This window comes from Neomonachus schauinslandi, chromosome 2 (assembly GCF_002201575.2).
Source record: "Neomonachus schauinslandi chromosome 2, ASM220157v2, whole genome shotgun sequence".
Lineage (NCBI taxonomy): Eukaryota > Metazoa > Chordata > Mammalia > Carnivora > Phocidae > Neomonachus > Neomonachus schauinslandi.
The window spans coordinates 85,834,505-85,848,661 of record NC_058404.1 but is presented as its reverse complement, the minus strand read 5'-3'; the positions used below and the strand labels follow the sequence as shown (position 1 = coordinate 85,848,661).

Below are 14,157 nucleotides of genomic sequence, written 5' to 3'. Positions count from 1 at the left end.
GAGATCGGGCGCATTCAGGGTGGTATGGCCGCAGACTCTTGTACAGTTTCCAAAGAATTTTACACGCATGATTCCATGTGGTCCTTAGAGCAGCTACAGGAGAAAGGCTGGCGGATTATTAAACCTAACCTGGTGGATGACGAGAAGGGGGTGAGAGGTTTTTCCAAAATCACACCACAGGCAAAAGATGGGCCGCATTTTGAGTCTGAGTAAAACTGTTCTTTCCTGGGTCCCTCTCCATGACTCGGTTTCTATACCCCTTCCCCCGTCTTTTCCAAGGGGCCCTGTATTTCTGTGAGTGCTTGGTTGTGAGGGCCGCCCTATTCTCTCAGCGCCTCGTCCGGGCATCCTCCTGTGGCAGCTCTTCTTCCACTCTTCTGCTTCCCTCCTTGTTCCCTGAGGCGTGGCTGCCCTCGCCGAGTGGGACAGTGCTGGCTGGCTCAGTGGCGTTCGGCCTGGTTACCCTGGCTCCTATTTGTGCCTGGGCCACAGTACACACGTCAAAGGCCAACTTCCTGGGATTGGCTGAGGAGAGGATTTACACAGCCCAGCGTGCCCTCGGTGCTCCATTTATCACTGCCTGAGAGATACTAGCATGGTTCCTTGTCACACACCTTATACAGGGTGAGAGGGAGAGAGGTTTGTTTGTACAAGAGCTGCCAGGCGGCTGACTGACCTTGGTAGAAAGGGAGACAGTTACACAGCTGTTCAAGAACAAAAGCAAAGAAGGGAACATAAGTGAACTGTGCTCAACAGTACACTTTTTCTATTTGGGGGATGAGTGGTGTTACTCTGAACCGCTGCTCTTAGTAGGGACCTCAACGTGTCTGCATCCCGCACAAGTATGTGTGTGTGTGTGTGTGTGTGTGTGTGTGTGTGTTGAAGGATGCTTGATAAATTTCCAAAATTCTGATTGTAGGAGGAACATTCTGGAAGGGAAACTGTCAGGCAGAGCTCCGTTGGGCTCTAAGCCTCATAGGACAACCTCGCACCTACCTCCTATAATCCGAGAGAGCTGCCCTGTGCAGACCCCACAGGAGCCAGCTAGAGATCTCTGATGGAAGCCTCAGGCCTTTCCTGGGATAATACAGAATCCAGCATGGGCGTCTTGAAAAACAGAACACACTGAAACCTACAGAAGCAGCTGTCAGGGAAGGCTTTCTTTCAAAGCCGGAGGAATTATATGGCAAGGGTGGACAAAGATGCCTAAGGTAAGGCTTTATTTGTGTTAGGCCTTCCTTTAACTCAAAGATTTCTTGAGCTGTTTTAAAGCTGTTGGGAATTTTCTTAAGTTTGCACCCTTCCTGTGACCCTGAGTTCAGCTTTCCAGGTAGTTCTGTGGGCCCTATTATTCTTCTATTGTTCCTGTCCCATTGTTCATGACCAATTCTGTAGAATTCTCCTCAATCCCTCCTCCTGACATTTTCCTTCAAGAAACAATGTTCTCTGAGTTATTTTCTTTTTCTCTTCATGCTAGAAATATTAGCGTCTATGAAGAATGTGAGGCAGCCTCCCAACCCCCACACAGATGGCGCAGACTCCTGTACCAGAAACCAGAAGAAAAGGAGTCAGGCTTGAATCGAAGAAATGTCTCTGGCAAACGGGCCTTCAAATTGAGGGCTGAAGCCTGTCTTTTAAGAACAAACTCATTCATTCTAAGAAAAAGCCTAACTAATTGAAAGGTCTAAATTCTGCAGGTTCTTCTGTGATCCCGGGAAATGCTAGACTGTGACTCTCTTGACAAAGGACATGAACTGGAACTCTCCGGCAGACACCAGGCCCTGAATAAATCAATGCTTGCTGAATAAATGAATCACGTTACCTGCTCGGCCAGGATCTGCTGCTGCTGTTGCTGCTGCCTCTGCTCCCGCAGGAACTGTTGCTTCTGCTGCTCCATCAGCTGGGCCCGCTGGTCAATGAGCATCTGCTTCATGATGGCTGCCTGCGGCTGGCTGCCTAGGAAGCCGGGGCCCGCGGGACCGGCCCCCGACACCATGCCGCCCGAGCCTGGCGGCACCGAGGACTGCATGGGGCCTGTGGTCCGGGGGAGTCCAACTGGGTGTTGCTCCTGGGAGGACAGGAAGACGAGAGAATGCACAGATTTCATATCTGAAAGGAAGCATGGGGCGGAGAGCCGAGGCTCTCCGTGGACCCGAGGGGTCCTGAGTGGCACACATTCTATTCCACAAAACAACCTAGTAATCCTCAAATCTGGCCTTACCACGGTGGAACTGGAGAGGTACAGGGCAACAGTAATAGAGGATGGCGCTGGGACATCTGAGAGCAAGTCTAGTCTGTTTTGGATGGGGCTGATTAAGGGACAAAGACCAGGTAATCAGCTAACATTCCGCATTTCTCCAAAGGAAAGGGATGAAGACCTCAGGCTGGACCTTAAACCTCTTAACCTTTACTGCCCACCTGGCCTAAATGGACTTCTTCTTAGCCAGTAGGAGAGACCTTTACGGAAGAATTCTGGAATTTATTAAGCAATAGATCTACTATTCAATGGAATTCTAATTAATTTGCAACATTGGAAAGCTTTGCTATATGTAAAAAGAAAAATCCTGCTAGTGGGAGTTGTTGATGGTGAGAACTGGGAATGTGTTACACTGAACAAAGCTGCGTAATATCCCGACATCTTTAAAAATAGAACCAAGTCTCCTATGTCTGGGACAGTTTATAATGTGGGGGTTGATTTGGGTCTTTTGATTCTACAATTGTCTCAGTCAAATGATGGCAATTTTTAAGGATTGGTTCTTAAGGAGTAGGAAGTAAAGTGTTAGAAAACTACCCACAGAATCTAGTGACTACTTGGAGAATGTGCTCAGAGGGGAAGCCCATAACACCCAGATGGTGCTGGCCAGGAAAAATTGCTGATGGGAAGAGTTGGTAGGTGATCATAAGATTCGGCTTCTAGATAGTTCCTTTCTTGTTCGTCCACTAAGCACACCTGGTCATGGCAAGTATTGTCTCAATATTCTGCAGAAATGTTCTTTTTAACTCATTCAGGTTTCAAGTAATTAATCCGAACACAGAGGATCTCATGTCTGAGATGAACACAAATTAAATGGGCACGCATGTGAAGACATACCCAGTCCTGGGATGAGGTACCAACATGAGGTCGAAGTCGTAAGAAATGAATATGAAGAACTCTATAGTTATTTAAATATTTTTGTATCCAGTCAAACTGGATTTTAATATTTTTTCCTACTTCTGCTTTGCTACCTCTTTGGTACAGATAGAGTCAATCAGGCTGGCACTGTCCTCTCAAAACCTACAGTTGAGTTGGATCTCTGGCTCTCCTAGAGACACGGTCCTGGATCTCATTCCCCACAGCCTGGGCTCGTGGACCTCCCCTCTGTTTTGTGGTGCTCAGCCATTCGTGCTTCTCCTTCCAGCGGCGAGATACCTCAACCACATCTTCAGCTGCTCTTCTTCCCTCCCTCCACCGACAAATGACGCAAGCAAAACAAACAAAAAACCGTTACTCCTCTCAGCCTGGGAACAAGAGGCCAAGAAGTCCTGGGGAGTTAGTGCAGTAGCCCAGGTCACACTTAGCCAATGCAAGAATCGGAAATAGCAGAATTGGAACACTGATCTTGAGTCTAAATTTAGTATTCCTTCCACTGGTCCAGGCCCTTCCCAGACTGCGGCTTGGTGGTGCCAAATGTACACCTAAGAATTGCTTGTAGACTAAATATATAGTGTGTCTCCCAGAAGTGTACTGTGTTCTGTTTTTCAAATGTAAGTGTTGTTGCAAAACCCTTTTTGTCTTTGTGTATTTTCTCAGTAGACAATTATTAGGTAGACAGCTGTGAAATATTTATGTGAAAAAGAACTTACACTAAAAAATGCCAGGAACCTTTATGCTACCACAAAGTTTCCTTTAGGCCTGACCCCCACAGGCATCAAGATATTTCAGAGTCTCCCCCATTCCCCAGGATTTGCTTCCTGTTTCCAAGCCCTTCCTTCCAATGGGATAAAGCTGCTTCTTGCCACCTTTAGAAACAAATGGCTGACTGACTAACACTTTAACAAACGAACTCAATAAACAGTTAACCAATCAGCAAAAATACAGAATACAGGTTTTTTTTTCCTCCTGTGTATTTTGGTATATTTAATATTTTCCAGTTTTGATAAGGAGGAGAAAGTTAGAAAAAAAAAAATGAGACCCAAGGGAACTTAAGTTTGCTTCAGCTAGTTTTATGAGCGGGCTGGTCTGGGCTGGCCCTGGGCTGGCGCTGTTTATCTTTGGGCACTTTGAGATATTCTTGTCCTGTGTGACCAGCCCTGTGTAGCTGGGGAGCATGCCCAGAAGTGGTAAGTAGTCCCGTGTTGCTCTCCTAGCCTTTTCTCCACCCCGAAAAGTAAGGGAGAGGTAAATGAGATGGTGATGTAGATATATCCAGCCACTTTTGGCCCCTGTCTTCCTGGTGGGAAAGAAATACTTCAAAAGCATGGGGGGGGGGGGGGGGGCGGCACCACAATGACTTCCCAAAGAGACAGGTAGGTTATTACTTCCCAGGATTATGCATTTCTCCAAATGACTCCCTCCCAAAGGTTTTGCCTTGGGGTTTCCCTGAAGACCTAGGGGCAGGAGGGCCATGTGCATTTTAAAGACTTGCCTTCCAGATAAAACATCCGTGAAGCTAAGTTGATACGCCTTTAGGACTTTCCCAACAAGCTCTAATACATTCAGTGGCGGGTGAGTGACACCTAGAGCCCCAGCCTCAAGTGTGTATTGCAAAGTGTGAAGCGCACCAAGTGACTTGCCTTACAAATGGAGCTGGCTGAGGCCATTAACTGTTTCATATTACATGGCAGCTTTTAACCTCCGGTCTAAGAGGGCTTAATGAGCAAGAGTCTGTCGAATTTCAGGATTTCAAGCCACCGCTCTTGTTTCTAAGGAGGACACACACTGCGTGTGCAATTAGAGAAAACCAGGCTGAGCTTTCGTCAGAGAAATGTAATGCCTTGAAGCCAAATGATGCAGTATTTTTAGTTTTAATTACTGGCTCGTTCTCCACCCCGCCCCCTGCCCCACGACCTCCCTTGCCTTCTCGGTAGCTTCCCCTCAGAAAGGCAACTGGCTACACAGACCCTCATTACTCCCCAAACCTTCTCACTCTTCAGTAAAATAAAGGGAGGGGGGGGCAAAAATCAAAACCAATGAACCCATTTTACATAGCTTCTTCTCCAGGGAAAAAATCTTAGCAATTTTCTAAGGGCTGGAGAGAGGTAGGAGGTGTAAAAAACGCCCTACCTCCTCCAAAGAGGCAGTTTCCTACTTCAAAAAAACAGCTGTGGTAAAAATATCTCCCAAGAGCAGCCAGCTGTTTATTTATAAATCTGTGCGTAGCGAAGCTTTATTTCTCTTAAGTGTTTTCAAGAACAAGCGTAGTGTTGGGGTGAGAGGGGCCGGGGTGGCTGGCGGCGCACCAAAAGAGCGCCGGCTCCGGGGAGGGGGCTCCCAAAAGGCCGCCGGCGGAAACGAGGCCGGAGTGCCGAGACTTGGGGGAGAACTGGCGGGGGGGCTCGAGGAGGCCCCCGGCTGCAGCCTTTTCCAGGCGGTCCCTCGGCGGAGGAACAAGGAGCAGCTGCTGTTCTCCCCCTGCCCCAGCAGATGGTGGTGTCAGCCCGGCGCTCCGGCTTGCAGAGCCAGCTCCGCCCGCGCGGCGCCCCCCCCCCCCCCGCAGATGGCTTAATCATGACTCCTGTTCCTCCCCCGCCCCGCGGCCCCCGCCCCCCGCCCCGCGCGTCTGGGCGGACGCTGCGAACGTGGAGCCAGGCAGTCAAGTGTTACTGCGTACAGCAGGTAGCCTGGCAACTGAGAGCATAATACCGAGCAGATGGTGTTCGCACGGCGTGATGGACATCACACACGACAGCCTGAGACAATCCAGGAATTCCCTGGTGACTCGAGGCCCTCTTTACACAAAATGAGTTCTCTCTCCATTGCCGTGTATCTCTGGGGTTATCTCCCCCACCCCTCTCCGACTGACACCGAACTGGTTTCTTATTACCGACTTTCCTTCCAGCCCGAGGGGAGGGAGATTTCAGGTCGGGGTGGGGAGGCCGAGGAAGGAAACGGAAGGGCTGGGAGCGGGAGGAGATGGCGGGGGGGCGGTGGCGCCCGGAGCGGGGAGGGCGAGCGGCGTACACCAGCCCCCGGGGCTGACCCTCCGAGAGGGGCAGAGTTCCCCGCAGCCCCGGCTGCACAAAGCCGGCGCGGGAGGGCGGCGCTGAGGGAGGCCTCGGCTCAGAGTCTTTGCAATCACATGGCCTACGAACAGCCTAAATGAAATTTAGGATTTTACTTAAAAAGTCCCCTGGGGCGTAATTTAGCCTCTTGACTCGATCCTATATGCTTACAAGTCCTTAGGGGGCTCTAAGAAGTCAGGAGTGGGGCGGCAGGCCCGAAGATGCCTCTCAGCGCAGGGGTCTCTAACAAAGAAACCGACGAGGCGGTCCCGGGCGCGGGCGAGTCGCCCGGGGGCCGCGGAGGTCCTTGGCCGGCGCGCGCTGCTGCTGAGCCGGTGAGCCGGGCGCGCTCCGGGGGCGCATTTCCCGGGTCCCCGGCACACCGTGAGTGCCCGGGGCCAGGAAGAAAATGGGTACTTAGGGCTAGCGAGGAGACAGAGGGTTGTTCATGTAGGAAAAAGTAAGAATAATAAAATGGATGTCCCAGAAAACAAATCTATGCTTTTCACACACACTGAACTGGATCAAGTAATTAAAAAAATCAACCTCCAGCCCAAACGGACTTTTGCCTAGATTCTATACTTCAAGAGGCTCCTATGTCCAACCAATCACCCGCATCCAAAGGCTTTCTCCTGCAAAGATACTATTCAAGTTTTAAGTTTCAGAAGAAGGAAGTCTTTTCAAAGGTGGAAGCTAACGTTTCACGCAGAACATCACACTTGGTGGGAAAGAGTTCAGCAGTTCTCTGTCAGAGGGCAGCACAGGATGAATCCGACACCCACTGCAGGCTGATGGACGCGTCTGGCTGTGACTCCCAGAGGCTCAGGGTGGTGAACCGGCATTCTGAGGCTCTGGGAAGCCATCTGACCTTTAGGTTTCAGTCCCCACCTCCTCAAATGAAGATCGTAGTCATAAAACTCCTTCCTTGACCAATGGAAACTTTGGAGGTGAAAGAGTTATGGAAAGAAAATGGTTAAGAAGGTGCTCACACCTCCCCCACTTCCAGTTTGGGCAGTTCAGGAACAATAATGGGCTAAATTCAATCAGAGGTTCTGAAAGTGGGGTTCCACGGTCAGCAGCACCCGGGAGCTTATTAGAAATACAAATTTTCAGGCTCCACCCCCTGGCCTACTGAATCAGAACCTCTGGGAGCCTTCCAGGTAATTGCGATGCCCCACAGTTTGAGAATCACTGGGGCAAACAGTACTCCTACTTTCCGGCACTGACTGCAACCTGGGGCATCTGAGCTCTCTGGGCCCTGATTTAGATCGCAAATCTTGCCCCTTCAAAAAAGCAGGTCACATTTTGCTTAGGCTTTTATTTTAAATTCTTCAGCATTTGGAACAAAACTCTTAAATTTTCAGAGGGTTGCTCTGGCAATGCAAACCCAAGAATTCTGAAAGGAGCCCACGGCCATGATTCTTTGAGGAAGGCCAGTACCCCTGGGGGGAGTGGGGGGGGCTGAGCAGCAGCCAAGACTGAGGAATGGGTGAGGCCACTGAACTCCCTTGCTCAGGCAGGAAGCATAAAGGTCACTGGACTTCCCATCTCCTGGTCTGATAACGAGATAGAACTATGGAAAGCTTTGAGGAGAGTTCCCTCTGTTAGAAAAGGTTCTTCAAACATGGAGAAGTCCAGAAGCAACAATGGAAGAAGACAAGTTACAATTATGGGGCACCTACTGGATGCATTCACCTGCATAATTTAAACACATTTTGTTGATTAAAAAAACCCCCAAGTCTCTGAGAGGTTAAGGAACTTGTCTGATGACCCACAGCTGGTGGTGGTGTCTTTGGGATTCTCACTTTTCTATTGACCATAACATGCATCTGGTCTAAATTCAGCAGACCACCCAAGAGTAAAGAGAAGTGGGAAGGGGGTGGGGGGGGGAGAGAGGAATGGGCATAGAATAAAAAGGTAGAATCTCTACAGGGATCAAAGGATGAAGCTGAAAGAGCACAAAAATATGCATCATTTTTTATATGTTGCCTGATACCCCAAATTAGGATGCCTTTGTGGTATCAACTTTGACATTTAAAGAAAGGGCATAAGATTAGACCATTCAACCGTAAGTGGAAGGAAGAAACAAAATAAAATAAAACCTTAGAATTCTCTTTGAAGTCGATCAAGTGTCAGGGCAGACACTTGGTTTCAGGATGGTGACTTCTTTTACAGACTTTCTTTGTCCTTGTCCAGAACAATTTTTCACTGTGGATCTGAAGAGTTGCTTACAATAAATTCACAGCAGAGCCCCAACAGGGCCCATCCCGTATACAACCCTCTGTTTCTGCGGATTATTGAAGAAGGTTGGATAAAAAGGTTTGTTTTATGATCTGTGATGGTTGTGTCCCCATGACGATTGAGTTTTGAGGCAGTTTACAATTTAGGAAGCTTATCACTGAAACAGCAGTGACTTGAGGCCCAGTGGTAAGCCTGCTAAATGGGTTCAGCAAAGTTCATTGTTCAACCTCAAAGAAGGAGCAGTTTACATTGGAGGAACCCACCAGGCCTGGGTAGAAACATAGTTCCATCATAGGCCCAGTGGCTGGTCCTCTGGACAGCATAACAAATAGCTTGCTATTACTACTGTTACAGTTTTAACCTCTTGATCATGCAGCCCTACAAAGTCAGGGTGAGGAAAGAGCTGTGTTTCTGTTTCTCGCTTAGCTCCTAAAAAAATGAGGACTAAGACTTTAAACTTGGCTTTCTTTCCGGGTTCTCAGTGAACAGAATGGAGTTTCTATCCATTTAACTATTTAAAAAATACATGCGTTACCGATCACACCACCCCCCCCCACCGCCCCGCCTGATCTTGGGGAATATTTGAAACATTGCCTAAAAGTGTAAGGAACAAGAAAAGCAATATTCATTTTAAACACTCAGAGGCAACCATGTTACTATTTTGATGTGTTTTTGTATTTCTTCCAGCTTTCCCCTCTGTATACAATAATATACTTACCATGGTCATGGTAATGTTACATGCGTGATTGTACCACTGTTTCTAAGTAACACAGGAGAGTAGAAAGTTCCAGCCTTCCACATGCTTGCAAGTTACAGTTTTCTGGAGGAATGACATCCTTATGGCAATGTATCTGTCAGGCCTGTAGGTTCTGTATGAGTCTTCCAGCATCCAGCAGGGAGCGAGGTCCATGGTTGCAACAGAGTAAATGTTTGCTGAACTGAACTGACTAAATTCGTGGTGATGAATTATAGCCAAAACCAGTATCATGTATGACTGGAGAGGAGAAAAAAAAAAAAGATGGCCCTACAGTGGACAGCTTCTCCGAGCTACAGGAAGGATCCTCCAGTGAAGATGAAAGAAAGGGTTAAGTTTGGCAGTCCAGAGCAAGACTAGATGCATCAACTGACAGGAAGGTCAGGCTTTCAAGGACTTACTTGGGGGTAAGAACAACAAAAATACCATTTGTCCTTATCACTGCTTTGAACATAGTCACCATAAGTCCCTCCAGTGGAAACACAACTTTGAGAGTTATGCTTTTCCTCTGCCTTTGATGTAAATTATAGAGCCCTTTTGATCCCTTTGTTGTGATTAATTCTACCACCAAAGCAACTCTAAATTGGTTAAAAGTTCATTAGTGTACAACAATAGGAGCTTGATTACATAAATTATGGTACATCCATACCATGAATACTAGGCAGCCAATAAAAATCATGCCTTCTTAGATTGTCTAATCACACAGAGAACAGCTTACAATATATAGTGAAGAAGGGGGGAAAAAGCAGTTTCTAAAACAGTACTCACAGAATAATCATGTTAGACAAGGATTGTAAGTGATTTTTATTTGTACGCCCTTTCAGATTTTCTGTTAGGAAAATATTACTTTGAATAAATATTATTATTATTTTTAAAGACTTTATTTGACAGAGACAGAGAGAGAGAGCACAGATAGGCAGAGCGGCAGCCAGAGGGAGAGGGAGAAGCAGACTTCCCGCAGAGCAGGGAGCCCGACGTGGGGCTCGATCCCAGGACCCTGGGATCGTGACCCAAGCCAAAGGCAGACGCTTAATGACTGAGCCACCCAGGTGCCCCTGCATAAATATTATTTTTAAAACATGCTCTAAAAAAGAAAGTCTTTAAGTCATCAAAAAATAGAAGAGACACAAAGAAAAGGGAAAGAAAATGGGCCTATTTTCTAGTTTTCAAGGATTCCAAAGTTTGGATGAAGACGGAGGCCTGGGGCGGGGACTGAAGGCTTATCGGAAGAAGTGAGGTCTCAGAGTGGCTCAAGCAGTGGGAGGGGAATGGCTTCCAGAGTAGAGGGACAGAGTGATCCAAGACTTGAATACATCATACCCTGAAATGCCATTTCTAAGGACTCATCTCACGGAAATAGTCATAGCTTTGTACAAAGATTGATCTCGAATAGCTTGAAGGATTTAGAGTAGCAAAAATTAAAAGCAGCCTCAGTGGTCAACATTTAGAGGATTCATTAAAGCATAAACCCCCCGCCCCCTTCATTAAGCATACTTCGTGTAAAGAGCCGTGGATGGGACATCGTGAGTTCAAGAGCGGCCCTGGCTGTGTCTGGGCCGGGGACTATCTCCACCTGAGCCCACCTTATGCTGTGCAGTGTGCTGCAGACATCCTTAAGTTGCAGTTCTCCTCTCAAGACCTGGGCATGGCATGAACACGAACCAACTGGGTTTAGCTACAGGCTCAGCCACTGGGCCAGCTTTTCACTGCTTCCACAGAACACTCCCACGGCCCAGGGAAGGCCCTGACCGGCACTCACTGTCTTCTGAGAATTTGCCGATTCACCGGGACGAGCCTATCTGTGCTGCGCCACCCTGCTCTCTGTGGTTTTTCTCCAGAGCGTGGCCACAACCAGCCCTATCTCGAACTTGAGAGACCAGTGAAAAGCCACGATCGTTTGCCTTTACGCCTTGTCTTCTCCGCGGGGGGCTGTAAGAAGACCCCAGCCCCAGGGGCGGCCAGACCCGCTGCCGCACAGCATCTGCCCGCATCCAAGTGGCCTGAAGGACACATGGGCTGCAAGTGGTTTGACAGCTGCTGCAGGAATCAGGGTTTTTGTGTTTTTTTTTTTACCCAGTGTTTGCTGCCTTTCTTCCCTGGATTTAAAAATAGAGAGGGGGAGGAAGGAGCCTCAGCTGTCTTCAGCGGAGCTGCTGGGAAGTGTCTTTCTCTTGAGCTACTGTTTCCCCCCCCCCAACTGTACCTTTCTCTTTTATTGCCTCCCCCACTTTCTGATGAAGTCATCACAGCAGAGATTGCATAACTGATGCAGAGGCCTATCTTGTGTTATACTGGGAGACAGGCCAATGTTTCCGTTTATAGACAAGAGCACTACCACGCTGCCAAATGGAGCTCTCTGCTGCAACCACTACACGACAGGAGGAAGGGAAGGAAAGCTCCGAGCTGGGGGGCGCACTATGAGCAGAGGCGGGTACTTCCTCTACCTCCGGGCAGCCTTGGGAGGGTGACGGAGGGACACCGGCTCCAAGTGCCTGGGTGCAGCCCCTTCTGCCTGGCGCTCGGCTCTCCCCGCTCCAGGACACAGGGACGGTCTGTCTGGTCAGCCTGTTCGGCGTGTTTTCGGACTGCTGAACCTGTCTGTGGGCAAACCAGGTGTGATCACCCCGAGGCTCTGGGCAGAGGGCTGGCCTTGCCACACTCCTTCGAGCAGAAACCAGGCAGGCAGTTGTGGGGTTGGAAGAGGCCGGGACTTTGGGGAGGGAATGAGAAAGTCGGAAAAAAAGGAGTAACATTTAGAAATCTGGGGTTGGTACATCACATACTTAGAGATTTTGGCTGAGAACCAGGTTCTGAGAGGAAGCAAGTCTAGAAGAGGGGCTTATGGGCAGGTGGGGATGGGGGTGGTCTTTGGACCCTGGATCTTACGTCCTCAATGATCCTCCAGTTGAGATTGTTAGCTGTATTCTTCACACAAGGTTTTACATAGGGTCACTGAGAAACCCTGACAGAACTGGAAGATACCTTCTATTTTATGCTTTTAAGTTGTACTCTGTTACCAGATCATACTGTTCTAAATCCATTATGAATTAATATTCTTTTTAAGTCCTGTGTGTATCCTGTGAATGGTAGAATAACACCACACTATTTTTAAAAATAAAAATATATTACATATTTTTTTTTAACCCTATTGGCATTTCTTTATTTTGTAAATATATCTGGTGACTCAAAGAAATAGAAGTGGTCAGGGTCTTTTGTTAACCTTGAGAAGAGTTAGGGACAAAGTGGGATAAAAATCATCTTAGAAGAAACGTGGGCCCCAGAGATTCTCCTTGATTTCACCTGCGCTGCAGTATGCACAGCTCCAGACTCCTGCCTCACACTTGCAGTATCCTGGATAACGGAATCTGGAAACAATTCGAAATCATCCTCTATAGATCTTAAACTTTTACTCATTTTAGCAGAACTTCACTCAGGTAGCATGATTCAACAACACCTGGCATACAGCAAGTGCTCATAAATGTTTGCTCTCATTAGCACCAATATTAGTAATGAGGAAATTAGAAGCTTTAAGTAGGGCCGGTATTTTCAGCTCCTATTTTCTTCTTTCTTAATGGTCAGATCAGCTCCTTAGCCTTATCAAGGAAAATACCCTTTTGCTTAGGATAAAAACTAAGTTGAGAGCTAAATAATGGAATCAGACCCTAGGATGATGGTGAAGTTTATGTGAAACTTTCATTTTAGTGAGGAATAAATCCGCTCATGTTGACAACAGCATATAGGCTTTTTAAGACGGAGGTTATGTGCCCATTATCTTTTGCCATTTATTCCTACTCAAAGCATCAGCATTTCTGCTTAACCATCTGGGATAGCTCACTGTTTCCCATTCCTTGCTGTCAGAAGCTAAGGCCAAGTCTGACCTCCTTATCATAATATCATCTCCAGTGCCCATCCCCTCCCCCTTCCCTCAAAGTTTCTTGTGTTAATTCTTCCTCTAGCTAGCTGACTGAATCCTCTCCTCCTCTGTGCTTTCCAGAGCTGGGTGAGCTCCCTTACCACATGCATGTGATCCCCGCACGCCCCAACCCTCCCTCCCCCCCCGCAAGCAACACCTCCTCCAAGAGCTTTCCCGACTGCCACTTCTCTCCAGGTTGACTGCTCGTTGGAGGTCAAAATCAGAACAGGAGGGTCGGGTGATTAATGCCGGAGTACGAAAGGGAGAGCCAACCTACTGCTCAGGGGATTTATCAACCTGAGAAAGCTTCCCCAGCACGAAGGATCGTATTTCTGGTCTTCCTTACCTTTGGCCATTTCCCTAATATGCATATTTAGTTTCCTCGACCTTGGTCCAACTGATTACTTTCTCCTTTGTGCTTCTCCTCTTTATCCTCCCCCAACTTAAGAACAGACAGTCTCTCTATCAGCCATGATGAAATCCCTCCCAAGTCTACCCAACCTTTTCTGGAAGCTGCGGATACATATAAATGGCTGGACACCTGCTGAGGAGTGGGGAGGTGGGGGGGATGAACTGTAAGTTGAACTGTAATTGAACTGTAAGTCTGTCTCAGGTTCCCATTATGTGACACACAGGAAAAGCCAGCGCATGAGAGATTCCCTTCTTTATTTACCTTAGGGTCTCAGGACTTAATTTCTACTGAAGATTACTTTCTATATAAGCCCCAGCGAACACTACCTCTTAATTCATATTTAGGAGCATGTAAAAAAGGTTGACAGGGCCAATCTTTCATTCCTTTTTAGGTGTAGTCATAGAGAATTTCCAAGGAAAGAAGGAGTCACTGAGTCCTCATTAGTTAGTAAACATAAGCCCCCAGGGAGTCGGTGCCCATGCAGAGGGCGCTGGGGGCTATCTCACGACATGGAGGGGCCATCCCTGTGCCTCAGAGCCCAGCCAGCATTGCCATGGAAACATCTGGAGCTGTAGCAAGGTCCCCTCACTCTCAGTACCTCCCCAGAGGCTTCTTGGGGACAGAGCCCAAGTATAT

At 47.9% G+C, this 14,157-nt stretch overlaps 1 protein-coding gene across 1 annotated transcript in view; it reads right to left on the bottom strand.

Moving 5' to 3' along the window:
- The window catches only part of MAML3 (mastermind like transcriptional coactivator 3), a 396,601-nt gene that overhangs the window by 11,755 nt on the left and 370,689 nt on the right, over window positions 1–14,157 (bottom strand). Inside the window, exon 3 of the mRNA XM_044912880.1 lies at window positions 1,823–2,068. Within this exon, the coding sequence (XP_044768815.1) occupies window positions 1,823–2,068 (246 nt within the window). The remainder of the gene's footprint in view (window positions 1–1,822; window positions 2,069–14,157) is intronic.